Below are 13062 nucleotides of genomic sequence, written 5' to 3' on the forward strand. Positions count from 1 at the left end.
TTTGTTACAGAGGATCTTTATTTATAATGCAAAAAAAATTATAAATCACTTTTGGACTGTTTTGAGATCTGTAAAACAACTTGTAAAAAATGTAGCCACTCCTTTGCAAGAAGTTCTTGTGTGTGCTGATCTCCTGGGCACCGTCTGCGTGGTCCAGGGTGCGGGGAGTGTGAATGTCCAGAAGAAAGCCTCTCCCTGGCACCCTGATGGCCATCACCATGGCCCTGGGGTCAGCAAGAATGTGTAGGCATCAGAGGTCCGGTCCACCAACGGGGCCAGGGAAACATCATTCTGCAAGCGTGCAGGGCTGATCCCTGGCTCATCTTGCCACACTTCTCCTGGTCAAGTGCTGAAATCACTCTCCCATCTGGCTTACTCGGCACTTCTGTCCCAGGCGGCTACACCGCACCGGGGACACGTGGAACGAGGATGACCAGAGCCGGAGCCAGAGCCAGAGCCAACAAATCCCAGACCTGTTCTTCCTTCTCAGGCTTCAGGGTCTATTTCTCCATCCTCCGGACATGACCCCGTCTCTTCCAGCCAGACTAGGAGGCAAGAGGGGGATCAACATGTGGATGGATCCCCCACCCGCTTCAGACCCCTTTCCCTGGGAGCTCTGGGGCCAGTGCCTGTGGGCTCCTTGCTTTGTATCACCTCCCTGAGATTCCCCCATATATGGGCAGTGGTGCCAATGGATGTTGAGAGGGGATCCCAATGATGCTGGGTCTCACAGGATTCCCATGCGCCTCTCACCCACACGCAATGCTGAGCTCCCAGGGTCCCTGGCTAAGGTTCCTGGGATTGCGCACCGCCCAGGAAATAGGGTTTCCTGGGCAGTTCTAGAGGTGGGGATTTGATGCTTAGAGAGTGGAGACCTGCTCCAAGTCAGCAGGTGGCCAGGCAGGGCTGGGCTTCTCTCTGATTCCTCGCTGCCTGGGGAAGCCCTAGGTATCTAATCATCACCCAGCGCCCTCAGGCCTAGAGGAAGTGCCACCCAGGTCTGGTGGTCTTTCCTTCTGCCCTAAATATCACTGATGAGAATATCCATACCACACCACAGAAATCAGCCCTTGACCTTCCTCGTCTTCTACAGCCTCTCTGAGGCACTATTATTGTCTCCATTTCGTAGATGGAGACACTGAGGCTTGGGGAAGTGGAGCTTCCTGTTCAAAGTCACATGCTGATGAGTAGTAGAGCCAGGATCCAAAGCCAGGGTTTTACGACTCCACGTCGGTGCTCTTTCTCCCATGCCTGCCTTCTCTGAATGGGGAGAGCGGAGGGTCAGGTCTGAGCTCTGCCTCGGACAGGACAGGAGGGGACCCCTGGGCTGGTCCCTCTGCACTAATCTGCCCCTGGAACTGCTTAAGCTTGAAAGGAGCCTCTCCCCTATGTTAGGAGTCCCCCTGGGGCCCAGGGCCTCCAGATGCTCCCCCCTCAGACCTTGTAGAGTAATCACGAGTCTCCCCTGCACTCGCATGGCCCCAGGAGCAGGGAAGGTGGTTAGGATCCCATTAAACAGATGGGGACACTGAGGCTCAGAGAGGGAAGGGAGTGTAACGGCAGAGCCAAGGACCTGGGCCTCCGCTGCCCGCACTGAGCTCTTGGTTAGACATTGGAGCAGGAGCCCAGCTCTTCTCCTGCTTCGCTGCAAGCCCTTGGGTGGGTCACTCGCCCTCTGGACCTCAGCGTCCTCGTCGGTAAACTAGAGAGAAGGACGGCACTCACAGCCCTTAGGGGTGGAGTAAGATGTGTGAAAAGCCCTTAGACCCGGTGCCTGCCACTTGGGAAGGGGACACAGAAATGTGACACATTTCTATCCTTCCTGAGCATGGCCCAGCCCCGGTAACAGCACAGGCCTGGTCCAGAGTCCAACCTCGTTCTCTAGTCACTTGCCCCGCTGGGCAAGCTGAGATCCAAACTCTACACATTTAGAGAGTGTGCCTAAATCCCCCACCAGACTTCCGTGAGCTCCACACAGCCTTGTCAGCCTGTGTCCCCCGTAAAGGCCAGGCAGGACTCACGCCTCGATGGCGGGTGGGCTGAATGATGCTAGCCACGGGGAGGGTGTCTAGACTAGGGGTCCACAGGATGAGTTCCATATCACACGGCCTGGGTCTGAATCCAACTCTGCCACTTACCAGCTGTATGACAAGTGTCTCCACCTCTCTGAACCTCAGTCTACCCATCCATAAAATGGGGAGCAAACTAGACCTAATTCAGACTTACTATTAGGACTCAATTACTGCTATCAGAATCATTACTTATTATTTGTTATTATTTATTATTATTATCATTATTATTTACAACAGCAACCTCAGAACCTAGCACAGGTCTGGCTCAATAAATCTGATTAATGAATAAATGAACAATCTGTCTCACCAGCCCCAACAGTATCTACAGAGGGCACTTGGGGACACCAGTGGCAGCCTCTCCCTCTCACCCTCTCTCTGGGAACAATTCCATCTTCCCTCCCCTCCCTGCAGTGAGCTACATCCGGAAGGCCCAGAGATCAGCCCCAGCCCGACGTGGGCGTATTTCCAAGCCTGTCCTGTCCAGCTGAACCTCTGCAGCCAGCAAGATGGAGCGCCGGTCGCCTGGCTAGCAGGGGAAGGCGCATCCATCAATTACCTTGGCGAGCCTGCCCAGCCCCATCCATCACTCGCTCAGCTGCCGGGAGGGATTGTCTAGCTAATTACTTAACATGCCACCTCTCGCTGAGGCTGAGCCACGGTGAGGGGCCCACGGTGGAGATCCAAGGGTAAATTTTTAATAAACCCAGGGAGGTGGGGACATGAACTCAGATCCATAGCACAGAAGGGGGCCCTTGAGCTGTCCCCAGCCCGACCACTGCCCCCCCCCCCACACCCAACCTGGCAGCAGGGCAGGGTGGCCTCACCTGTCCTCCTGGAGTCCCTTGGCAGCATCATGCCCGTGGGGGTCGGGGGGGTGATGATGATGTTGGGCACATCCAGGTGCTTGTCGCTCAGGACAGGGGCCTCATCGTGGCTGCTGCTGCTGCTGACACACATTTTAAAGCCTGAGAGGGCAGGCCGTGGAACACACACACACACACATGACAGAGAGACAAGCATCAGTGGCCGCTGGGGAATTGCCCACCGCTGGCTGCCTGCCTGCCTCCCTCCCCTCACCGTCACTGTGAGTCCTGACAACTCTCAGGAAAGAGGGCATCGCTGTCCCCACTTCACAGATGAGGAAACTGAGGCTCAGGACAGTTAAATGACACACCCGACGACCTTGTGTGACACGGAGGGGACAGTGAGTTTTACCTGCTTTGTTCCCGAACATAACTTCAGTGCCTGGAATGTGTCTGACACATAGCAAGTGCTCAAAACAACTCTGAACGGACGAAAGCAACAGAGCTTGAATCGGAGCCAGGCCTGAGTGGAAGCCATGCGTGAAGTCACCTCTCCCATTAATGATTTTCTAAAGGAGCCTGTGTAAGATCGGTGTTGTTTCTTCCTTACGTGTTAGGTTGAACTCACCAGTGAAACTGTCCGGGCTTGGAATTTCCTTTGTGCAAAGACTTTTGATTACAAATTTAGTTTCTTTTCTTTCTTAAAATATATTTTTATTGATTTCAGAGAGGAAGGGAGAGAGAGAGAGAAACATCAGTGACGAGAGAGGATCATTGATCGGCCACCTCCTGCCTGCCCCACACTGGGGATCAAGCCCACAACCTGGGCATGTGCCCTGACAGGGAATTGAACCGTGACCTCCTGGTTCATAGGTCAAAGCTCAACCACTGAGCCATGCTGGTTGGGCACAAATTTAATAGACATGGGGCTCCTTAGCTTTTCTGTTTCCAACTGGTGTCAATTTTGGTAAAGTTGTGCTTTTTAAGAACTTGTCCATTTCTTCTAAGGTGTTACATTCCTTGTGCCACCTCGCCCATAAATTAAGTACAGGTAATTTGGCCAAGCTCAGTTAGGGACCTCCACCTGACCCAGAAGCACCCGCTCCACTCACGCACCAAATACCTTCCTCCACGCTTCCCGCCGAGTCAATAGCATCCCATCTGCCAGAAACCAGAGCCTGGGCCTCAAGGCCTTCCTTCCTTTCCTCCTCACCTCCAACCCCCAGCCCATTTAACCAACCTGCAAGCCTGCCGATGCACCCCTCCGTGTCTCCGGCACCCTTCCTTCTCCCTCCTACGCACCTAACTAGTCCTTCCACCTCCTGGCTTCTGCCGCGTCGGTCTACCCTCCAAGCAGCAGCCAGAAACTGCGACTCTGATTATACCGCATACCGACTCAGAACACTCGCTCGCTCTTGCCAATACCTACAAGCAGCATTTCCAAAGTGTGTTCCCTGGAACACAGGCCTCCTGAGGCTCCCTCGGGAAGGGGGCTTTGTGATCAAATGAGTCTGGGAATCCCACGTATTTGAATGTTGACTGAATCCCATCTACTCTCTCCCTCCCTTGGAGAGAATTAAAGGTTGTGCGAAGTCCTGCAATAAAGGGGCTGCTTTAATTGTGCTAAACCCTGGGCTTCCTGAACTTAAATGTTAAATAACCTTAGAGTCTGTTAACATCTCACAGAAGCATGAGTCATAAAATACACTGTTGATCATAAATGTTGATCATAAATTAAAAGTCAGCCCAGTTTTGAGCTTTCACAATCTGGCCCAAACGACATGCAGCCTCATTCCCTGCGGCCGGCCCACTCTCTCCAAATTGCTCATTGTTTCCCAAATACACTGGCTTTTCCAGCCTCTTCATGCCCTTGTATGGGCTGATCCCCCTGCCTGGAAAGCCCTTCTTCCTTTACCACGGTAAGGAGCTCCTACTCATCCCTCAAAACCCATCACAATAGGCTCTTCTTTGGGGAACATGCCCCAGCAAATCCGATCCCTCCCTCCTTTGTCCAGCTACACTCATTCATTCGTCAATCTTCCAGCACTGATCACACTGTATTAGAATGACTAGTTCTTAATTCTGTCTCCCTTTCCTGTGAGCATCTGGAAGGTAGCAGCGTCTCACTTGAATCTGGTATAGTAACTGGGACAGATCAGTAGGAGTGCTTTAAATTACATTGACACACACACACACACACTCCAGGCACTACCACATTGGGTGTTAAAATCCTTATTTCTAAGCTCTGCCACTTTGTTTTTCCCCAATCAGCCCGAGACTGGGACGATATTAGCTCACGTATTTGGGCCCCTAGCCAACAGCAGGAGCTGAGCAATGGGATGATTATTATTCCTACTGCTTCTCAGGCCAGCCCCAGCACCATTGGGACAGTGTGCCTGAGTGACACCTATAGGGTCAGTGTGGTGGTTCTCAGGTATGTCCCTGAGAGGTGGAGTCTAATGCCACTCCCTTTAGTGTGGGACAGACTTAGGATGAATTCTAGTGAATACAATAAGACCTGAAGGGAAGGGGGGACTTCCCAGGGGAGGTCATAAAAGATATTACAACTTCCTCCCGGTTCTTCTTCTGGGGGAAGCCAGCTGCCATGTTTGAGGACAGGCAAGCAGCCTGTGAAGACCCCCATGTGGTGAGGAGCTGAGGCCTCCAGCCAACAGCTGTGTGAAGGAGCCACCTAGGAAGCCGGTTCTCTAGCCCAGTCAAGCCCTCAAATGAAACTGAGGCCAGGCCAACAGCTTGAATGTTGGCTGCCTCACAAGAGACCCTGAGCCTGAACCTCCTAGCAAAGTCATTCCTGAATTCCCAACCCACAGAAACTGAGATAATGTTTAAGCCAATAACCTTGGGGGTAATTTGTTACACAGCAATAGATAACTGATGCAGTTAGCACAGCCTGCCTGTCCTGGGAACCCCAATCCTGTTTCCTTCTTGGGGAGCCCCTGTGGCCCCCTGAATCTAACAGGCTGTTTAGTTCTATGAGCCCCTCAAGAGCACCCACCAAGGCCTCTGCCAACTTGATCTAAAGCAGTGGTTTTCAAACCTCCTTTCAAGCAACAGAGACACTCTTCCTGCAATTTTACCCAGAAGCCCAGAATGTAAAATAAAAGGAAGTCATGTGGAGGAGGCCCTCCCAGTACCACTGGTAACAGCTGGCATTTACAGAGCATTGCCGCATGTCAGACACAGAACCCAGCACCTTCATGGCTACCCTGAGAGGTGGGAAGTGCAAGCAGCCCCATCTCACAGATGTGGAGACTGAGGACCAGAGAGAGTAAAAGCTTACAGAGTTGAACAGTGTGTGGCAAAGCCAGGATCTGAACCCAAACCCAAGTCTGTCTGATTCTTCTCATAACCACAATCCTATCTAATAATAGACAAACATGGTAATTAACCATACCTCCAACATGCTTCCATTGGCTAATCAGGGCGATATGCAAATTAACTGCCAACCAAGATGGTGGCCAGCAGCTAGGCAGCTGAAGCAAACAGGAGGCTTGCTTGCTCCAGTGATGGAGGAAGCCAAGGTTCCCCACCTGCTGCTGCTGGCCTCTGAGCTGCACTCTAAGAAACAATGTTGCAATTATAGAAGCTAAACAAACTCAGAAACCTGCTTTCAGCCAGCCGGGCCTCAGAGCTGGAGCTGCAACAGTGTTTCAATTATAGAAGCCAAACAAACCCAAATACCTGCTTTCAGCAGCCGAGGTCTCAGAGCTGGAGCCGAGCCTCAGAGCTAAAGCCGGCTCTCAGCTCCAGTGACAGCCATAGAAGGTAAATAAATCCCAGAATAAAAAGAAAAAAAGGAGAGGTTGGGAGCTTCAGTCACCCGCCAGCCTGAAAACGGCCCTCAGCCCCTCACCCAGACTGGCCAGGCACCCCAGTGGGGACCCCCACCCTGAAGGAGGTGTGACCAGCTGCAAACAGCCATCATCCCCTCATCCAGGCTGGCCAGGCACCCAAGCGGGACCCCCACCCTGATCTGGGACACCCTTCAGGGCAAACCAGCCGGCCCCCACCCGTGCACCAGGCCTCTATCCTATATAGTAAAAGGGTAATATGCAAACTGACCCTAACAGCAGAAGGACTGGGAATGACTGGTCACTATGACACACACTGACCACCAGGGGGCAGACGCTCAATGCAGGAGCTGCCCTCTAGTGGTCACGGCGCTCTCACATGGGAGGAGCTCTGCTCAGCCAAGCCAGGCTGATGGCTGCCAGTACAGCGGTGGTGGTGGGAGCCTCTCCTGCCTCCTCAGCAGCACTAAGGATGTCCGACTGCAGTTTAGGCCTGCTCCCCGCTGGCAAGTGGACATCCCCTGAGGGCTGCTGTGCTGCCAGAGGGATGTCTGACTGCCATCTTAGGCCCAATCCCCCGGGGAGCGGGCCTAAGCCAGCAGGTCGTCATCCCCTGAGGGGTCCCAGACTGCGAGAGGGCACAGGCTGGGCTGAGGGATCCCCCCCCCACCCCCCCACCCCCAGTGCACAAATACAAATTTTTGTGCACCGGGCCTCTAGTTATATATGAAGGAGCTGGAAAACTTTATGAAAAGGGCCGGACAGTAAATATTTTTTACTTCGGGGGCTATGCAGTCTCTGTTACAACTACTCCACTTTGCCACTGTATCTGGAAAGCAGCCACAGACAGCATGTAAATGAATGTACATGAATGGGTGTGGCTGTGTTCCAATAAAACTTTATTTACAAAAAAGGACAGCAGGCCTGATTTCTGTGGTTTGCCAATCCAGCTCTCTAGCGTCCCAGCGGACTTTAGATCAGGGCCCTGCATGGTGTCCTAATAAGCAATAATAGAACCTCAAAACCCTGAGGCTTTTAAATGCCAAAAACAAAAACAAAATTCCAAACCTGTCTGCTGTTGGGTAGTGACAGTACCAGCCTCTGAAGGGCAGTGGGCACATGCAAGGAATGAATTCACATAAAGCCCCTGCCCAGCAGGTGGGCCCCGGGGGTGCTCAATCCCTGTTAGCTTCTCTGTAATCATCCATGAAGAGCGTCTCAGGGAGCGCCCACAACAAAAGGAAGCTCTGATTACTGTTATCTGTGGCAGAAGGGAGCTTCCTGCTCAGTCTCTAAGGCCCCTTCTTCGGTGAATATTCCGAAGTTCTTAAAATAAAATGCTAATAGAGAAAAGCCACACTCCTCCCAGGGCCCCCCATTTGCATTTTAACATGTTCTGGGAGCTTGGTGACAAAGCCACATTCTTAATCAGGAAGCATCAGGTCACTCTGTGGGCCCTGGAGAGATGCTAGAGGGAGAGAGGAAGGAGGGAGGGAGGAGGGCAGAGGGAGGAGGGAGGGACTCCAGCTCCTCTCAAATCCCCAGGCTGCCTAATCTCCAAGCAGAGGTGGCTGAGCAGGAGGGGAAAACTCTCAAGAGATAAAGCCGACTTTGGGATTAACAACAAATGCCAACCCTGCCCAGACTAGGCGCTCATTTGTGCTAAATCCAGAATTGTTATTTCTTAATTACCTGCCGGCCTCTTGCCATTAAGAGCCCATTTCCTGAGGGGAAGGGCTGGGCTGGGGTTCCAGGGCATGGGAATCCAAGGAAGGAAGAGGCAGGGAGGGGACCCAGCACCCAGATGCATTCAAAGATCTCAGGGTGTGATGGAAGCTTCTGCAGGAAGCCCTCAATAGGCCTTGATTGGGCCCTGCTGGTCTTGGGCCTGGAGGTAGAGCAAGCCAGACTGCCAAACTCGCCCTGGAGCCGGCCTTCCCACGGGTGAAGCCGGGAGGTGCTGTAACTGAGGTTCGACTGACCTCCTCTGCAACCCGGCTCTGCCCTTTTCCTGTTGGCTGCCCAAAGCAATCACCTGGGAAGTTTAAAAACAGTGATGTGGGACCACACCCCAGGCGCCTGGTGCCACTGCTTACCGTCAGGGCTTTTAGAAGCTCCCAGGAGAGTCTCATAGCCGGATGGGGAACCCCCAAGCTAGGGTGACTGGGAACTGGTGGCTTTACTCTATGAGCCACAGTTTCCTCAGGTTTAAATTGGAGTTATACTATTCTTGTAGGAATACAATACCTAGTGTGGGGAGTGGGAGAAATGACCAACAGGAGCCAGCAGACCAGGGCCTGAGGGGTCCTGGGGGGAATGTGAGGACTGTTGCTGCCTCCTGCTGAGACCAGCCGCCCCCCTGCAGCACCCCTGTGCCAGGCTCTGGGCTGAGCCCACCATTCTCACTATTGTATCCATTCTCATACACTCCCTCGGGGTGGAAACTGGAACCGTGGCCATTCTCCAGGTGAGAGAACCAAGGCTTAGAGAATGGACATGAGAAAACCAAGGGAGGCCCCAAACACGTGGAGGCCAGGTGGCTCCAGGCCCGAGTGCCCACCTCGCCCTCTGGTATCAGCTAACACTGCTCAGCCTTCAGAAGCCCTAAGCCACACAGGCCTAGTTCAGGATGCCCCAGGGCCCTAGGGACAGGGCACCGTTCCCTATGCCTGCTCTCAGCAATCCCCAGGCCACCACCCATAGGCTGGTGGTGGTGGAGCCAAGAGCAGGTGCTGCTCTTCCACAGCCATCACGGCTCAAGGTCGCCCTCTGCTGGTTCATTTAAAAATGATGCTCAGGCTGGCGCTCTGGTGCCAACTCTAAGACCCTTCCTGCCTGAGACCTTGTTCCTAGGATGGGGTCCACTCTTCCCCAAGACACCATTTCACACACAGTAGGCCTGCCAGACCCAGAATGCAGTGGGAGGCCAAGGAGGGTGCCATCATTATGTGCGTTTTGCAGGTGAGACAAGCAGAGCTGGCCGCAGAACACACGCTTGATAAACATAAGCTGTTATTAGTAGCACGAGATTCCAATCTTATGTGGCACTTATTCCGGGATTCAGCCAATACCGAGCACCTCCTGGGTGCCACCCCCATCTGGGTTGGGTCAGGGACCTTGTCCTACCCTTTCAGTTGAACAGCTGGAGTTTTCCTTATTGGGTGGAATGGCCACAGGCTCCGGAAGGAAGAAAAACTCAGTTCTCCTGCTCCCTTGCCTGCAGCACAGGCATAAAGCCCAGCCCAGAGCTGGGCCCAAGAGAGGGGCTCAGTCAATAGGCACTTATTGTGCACCTACTATTTGCTAAGCATTGTTCCAGGTGCCGGGGACACAGCAGAGAACAAAATAATCTCAACTGTTTTTCTTCTCCTTCCCCACACTTCCTTTCTATGCCTCCAAGCCCCAAGGGACGCCAAAGAATGCAGGGTCAGCTGGGAAAAATAGAGAGGGTTCCCAGTGACCCAGGCAGCTGTTGGGACAGGCCCACACCACTGAGTAAGGATGGCACTCACAGGAGGCCAGGGGCTGTGTAAAGACCTCATGGGAATTCATTAGTGTTCTCCGCAACAAGGCTGACAGTGTGAGAAGCCCATCTTCCAGATGGGCACAATGAGGCACAGAGAAGTCAGGGACCTTGCCCAGGGTCAGTCATGTGGGGTTTGATGCTGAGCCTGGCCTCCCTGGGGTCAGCAAGCTATTAAATAAACACTTCCCAGAGCTGGGTCAGTGATAGGAGGAGCAAGACGATGGGAGGGAGCATCAGGATGGGGAGAGGCATGGGAATCAGAAAAGGCGTCCCAGAGGGGGCCAATCCCAGAGCAGCAGGAAAGATGGAGGAGAGGGCACTCAAGTCGGCCACAGCATGCACAAAGGCCCTGGGGCAGGGACACGGAGTGCTGGGCCAGACTAATTCCTCAGAGATGACCAGGCATCTGGATTTAATGCAGATCTTTCAAAAAACAAACCGACAAATGCCTCTGAGGGTTTCAGATGCACTTAATCTTTTTTTTTAATTCCAATTAAAGGGAAAGCCTTGCATTATTATGGATGAGACCAGGGCAGTGTGGCCGTTTTACCTTGTGGAGGCAGCCGGCCCAATGGAGATGGCAGTGGATGTTTTAAATCTCTTTTTAATTAAGGAAAAAGCTCTGGCTTGCGTCAGGGATGAGCTGCTGGAGAGAGAACCTGGGAGGAGGAGCCAGAGAGAGGCTCCAGCACAGCAAGGTGGGGGGATGTGTTCACCTCTCTGACTGTCCCTGTCCCACACCCACCTGCCTGCCCCAAGCAGGGACTCTGCAGCCCCTCCCTCCGGCCAGCCCTTCCCAGTTCCAGCAGAGGGTCCCTCCTCCTCCTCCTAGTGCCAGCCCCCTTGGGGCTGCTCCAGGGTCTCAGCCACAGTCTGGTGGTCTGGGCAAGCAGCCCCTCCTCCTGCCTCAGTCTACTCATCTCTACAATCGACACAGGTCACTGTGAGAGCCGCTGGCCTGTGGTAAATGCTTGATGTGGGCAACCCAGGGCTCCTCAGGGTGGATGTTTGGACTAGATCAGTCTTTGTGGTGGGCCGTCCTGTGCATAGTAGGGTGTTTAGAAGCATCCCTGGCCTCCGGGTGCTATAGCGCCTTTCAATTATGACAACAAAAAATGTCTCCGGACACTGTGAAGTGTCCGCTGGGGGTGGGGACACATTTTTGTTTAAGTGTACTAAAAGTATGTCCTATGCAACATTTGGGACATACTTACACTAGATAATTATTCCTTGTTTATCTGAAACTCAAATACAACAAGGCATCCTGTTTTATGTATTTTTGCCTCCTATATCTGGCAACTCTACCAGTTGGGGGAGAAACAAGTCATAGCAGCCATAGCAGATGTCCACGAGCTGCTGTTCCCTCCGTCCCGTCCCTGCGTGGCCCCACTGCACGCCTGCGCGGCTGGGACTACGGGATGGCCCGAGCCTGAGGAGTGGCATCCCCAGTCTGCCCTTCGCCAGCTGCGTGAGTTCCTTCTCCCCTCTGAGCCTGTTTCCTCGGCTGCAAAGGGGCTACGATAGAGACGGCAACACACGGTTAGCCCCTTGCTGAACTAAAGATTCGAACTTTCACCCTAGAATTGTAACCTGCAAGGCTCTCAGGAGGACTCATGGTATTAAGCGGAAGGTGTCTGTGGCAGCTGGGCCAATAGCAAGGGCTTAGTGGGGCCATGTCATTAGGACGTGGTTACTGCTATTTATCTGAAACAGGGGCAATTAGACAAGGAGAGTCCAGGGCCAGGTTCTCAGGGCCAGACAGGTGCCTCATTCCTCTCTCCCTAGTCTCAGCCCTGCCCCCGGTTATGCTCTCTCTGGGTGCAGCCCCTCTCCCATGACCAGCAGATGACTAGGTCAAAGGCCTGTCTCCCTCGATCTGGGACAACTCTGAAAGGCCACACCAGCTCCAGAGCACCCGTGGGACTGCGGAGGCCGAGCTGCTCGGAAGCCCACTCACCCTCAGCCAGCCTGGCTTCCCACGGTCCATGGCAGGCGTGATGCCATGGGCATTCCCAGGCGACGGGTCTGTCCTGCCACCTGGACGAGGCCAAGGACGTTATCCGTGATGTGCTGGACTCCTGGCCAAGTGAGCGGCCTCTCAAGGTGGGTACCGGGCTCGCTCACTATTCACCGTCATAAAGTTTTAAAGACATTTCGAAAGGGCAGAAGGAGGACGGGTACATCTTAGCAATAACAACGGCCTAGTGGTGATTTCTGTGCCCACCACATCCCAGGCGCCGCTCCCAGCTCCTGACATGCCCCCTTCCATTCCAACAACAGCCCTGCCCTGGTGCCCATTTTATAGTTAAAAACAAAAAGCTCTGGCTCAGGGAGCTGAAGAGCCTCAGCCAAGTCACATGAGACTTGGACTTGCCGGACCAGAGTCCCTGAGCTTCGCACTGGCCTGTGCAGGTTCCGTGAGGCCTGCAAAGCACAAAGCGAAACGATGGGGAGGAGGGAAGGTCAGAGGTGGACATGGGCGCAGCACTGCCTTGGCCCAGAGGCACGTCTGCCGCCCTGCCCGGCATCTGTACCCCACCCTGGCCTCTGAAGGTTCCTTGGAAACCAGGCCTCCAGGAGGAAGAAGGGCAATTCCTGGGGACCAGGCTGCTCAGCCTCCTGGCCAGCTGCACTCCGGCAGGTGATCAGTGGCTAGCACAGCCCTCCCCTTCCCGAAGGCTTGCTCTTCATCCTCTATTCATTGCAGATACTCCCAGAGCACCTGGTCCATGAGAGGCTCTGAGGAACCTGCCCAGCAAGAAGAGGTAGGAGTGGGGGTGGGGCACACGTCCGGGTGCCCAGTCACATCCCTGATGCCCTCCGGGCCCCAGCTCGGCCACGCTGGGCAG

At 53.8% G+C, this 13062-nt stretch overlaps 1 protein-coding gene across 1 annotated transcript in view; it reads right to left on the reverse strand.

The window, feature by feature from the left end:
• LOC308530885 (uncharacterized protein C16orf74) overlaps window positions 1–13062 on the reverse strand; it is a 31723-nt gene continuing 18661 nt past the window's right edge. Inside the window, exons 3-4 of the mRNA XM_081107644.1 lie at window positions 2897–3037; window positions 1–545 (exon numbers count right to left, since the gene is read on the reverse strand). Coding sequence (XP_080963770.1) covers window positions 487–545; window positions 2897–3037 — 200 coding nt within the window. The 3' untranslated portion in view covers window positions 1–486. The remainder of the gene's footprint in view (window positions 546–2896; window positions 3038–13062) is intronic.

The sequence above is a fragment of the Myotis nattereri genome (genome assembly GCF_964212035.1).
Source record: "Myotis nattereri genome assembly, chromosome: 15".
In the NCBI taxonomy this organism is placed as follows: Eukaryota; Metazoa; Chordata; class Mammalia; order Chiroptera; family Vespertilionidae; genus Myotis; species Myotis nattereri.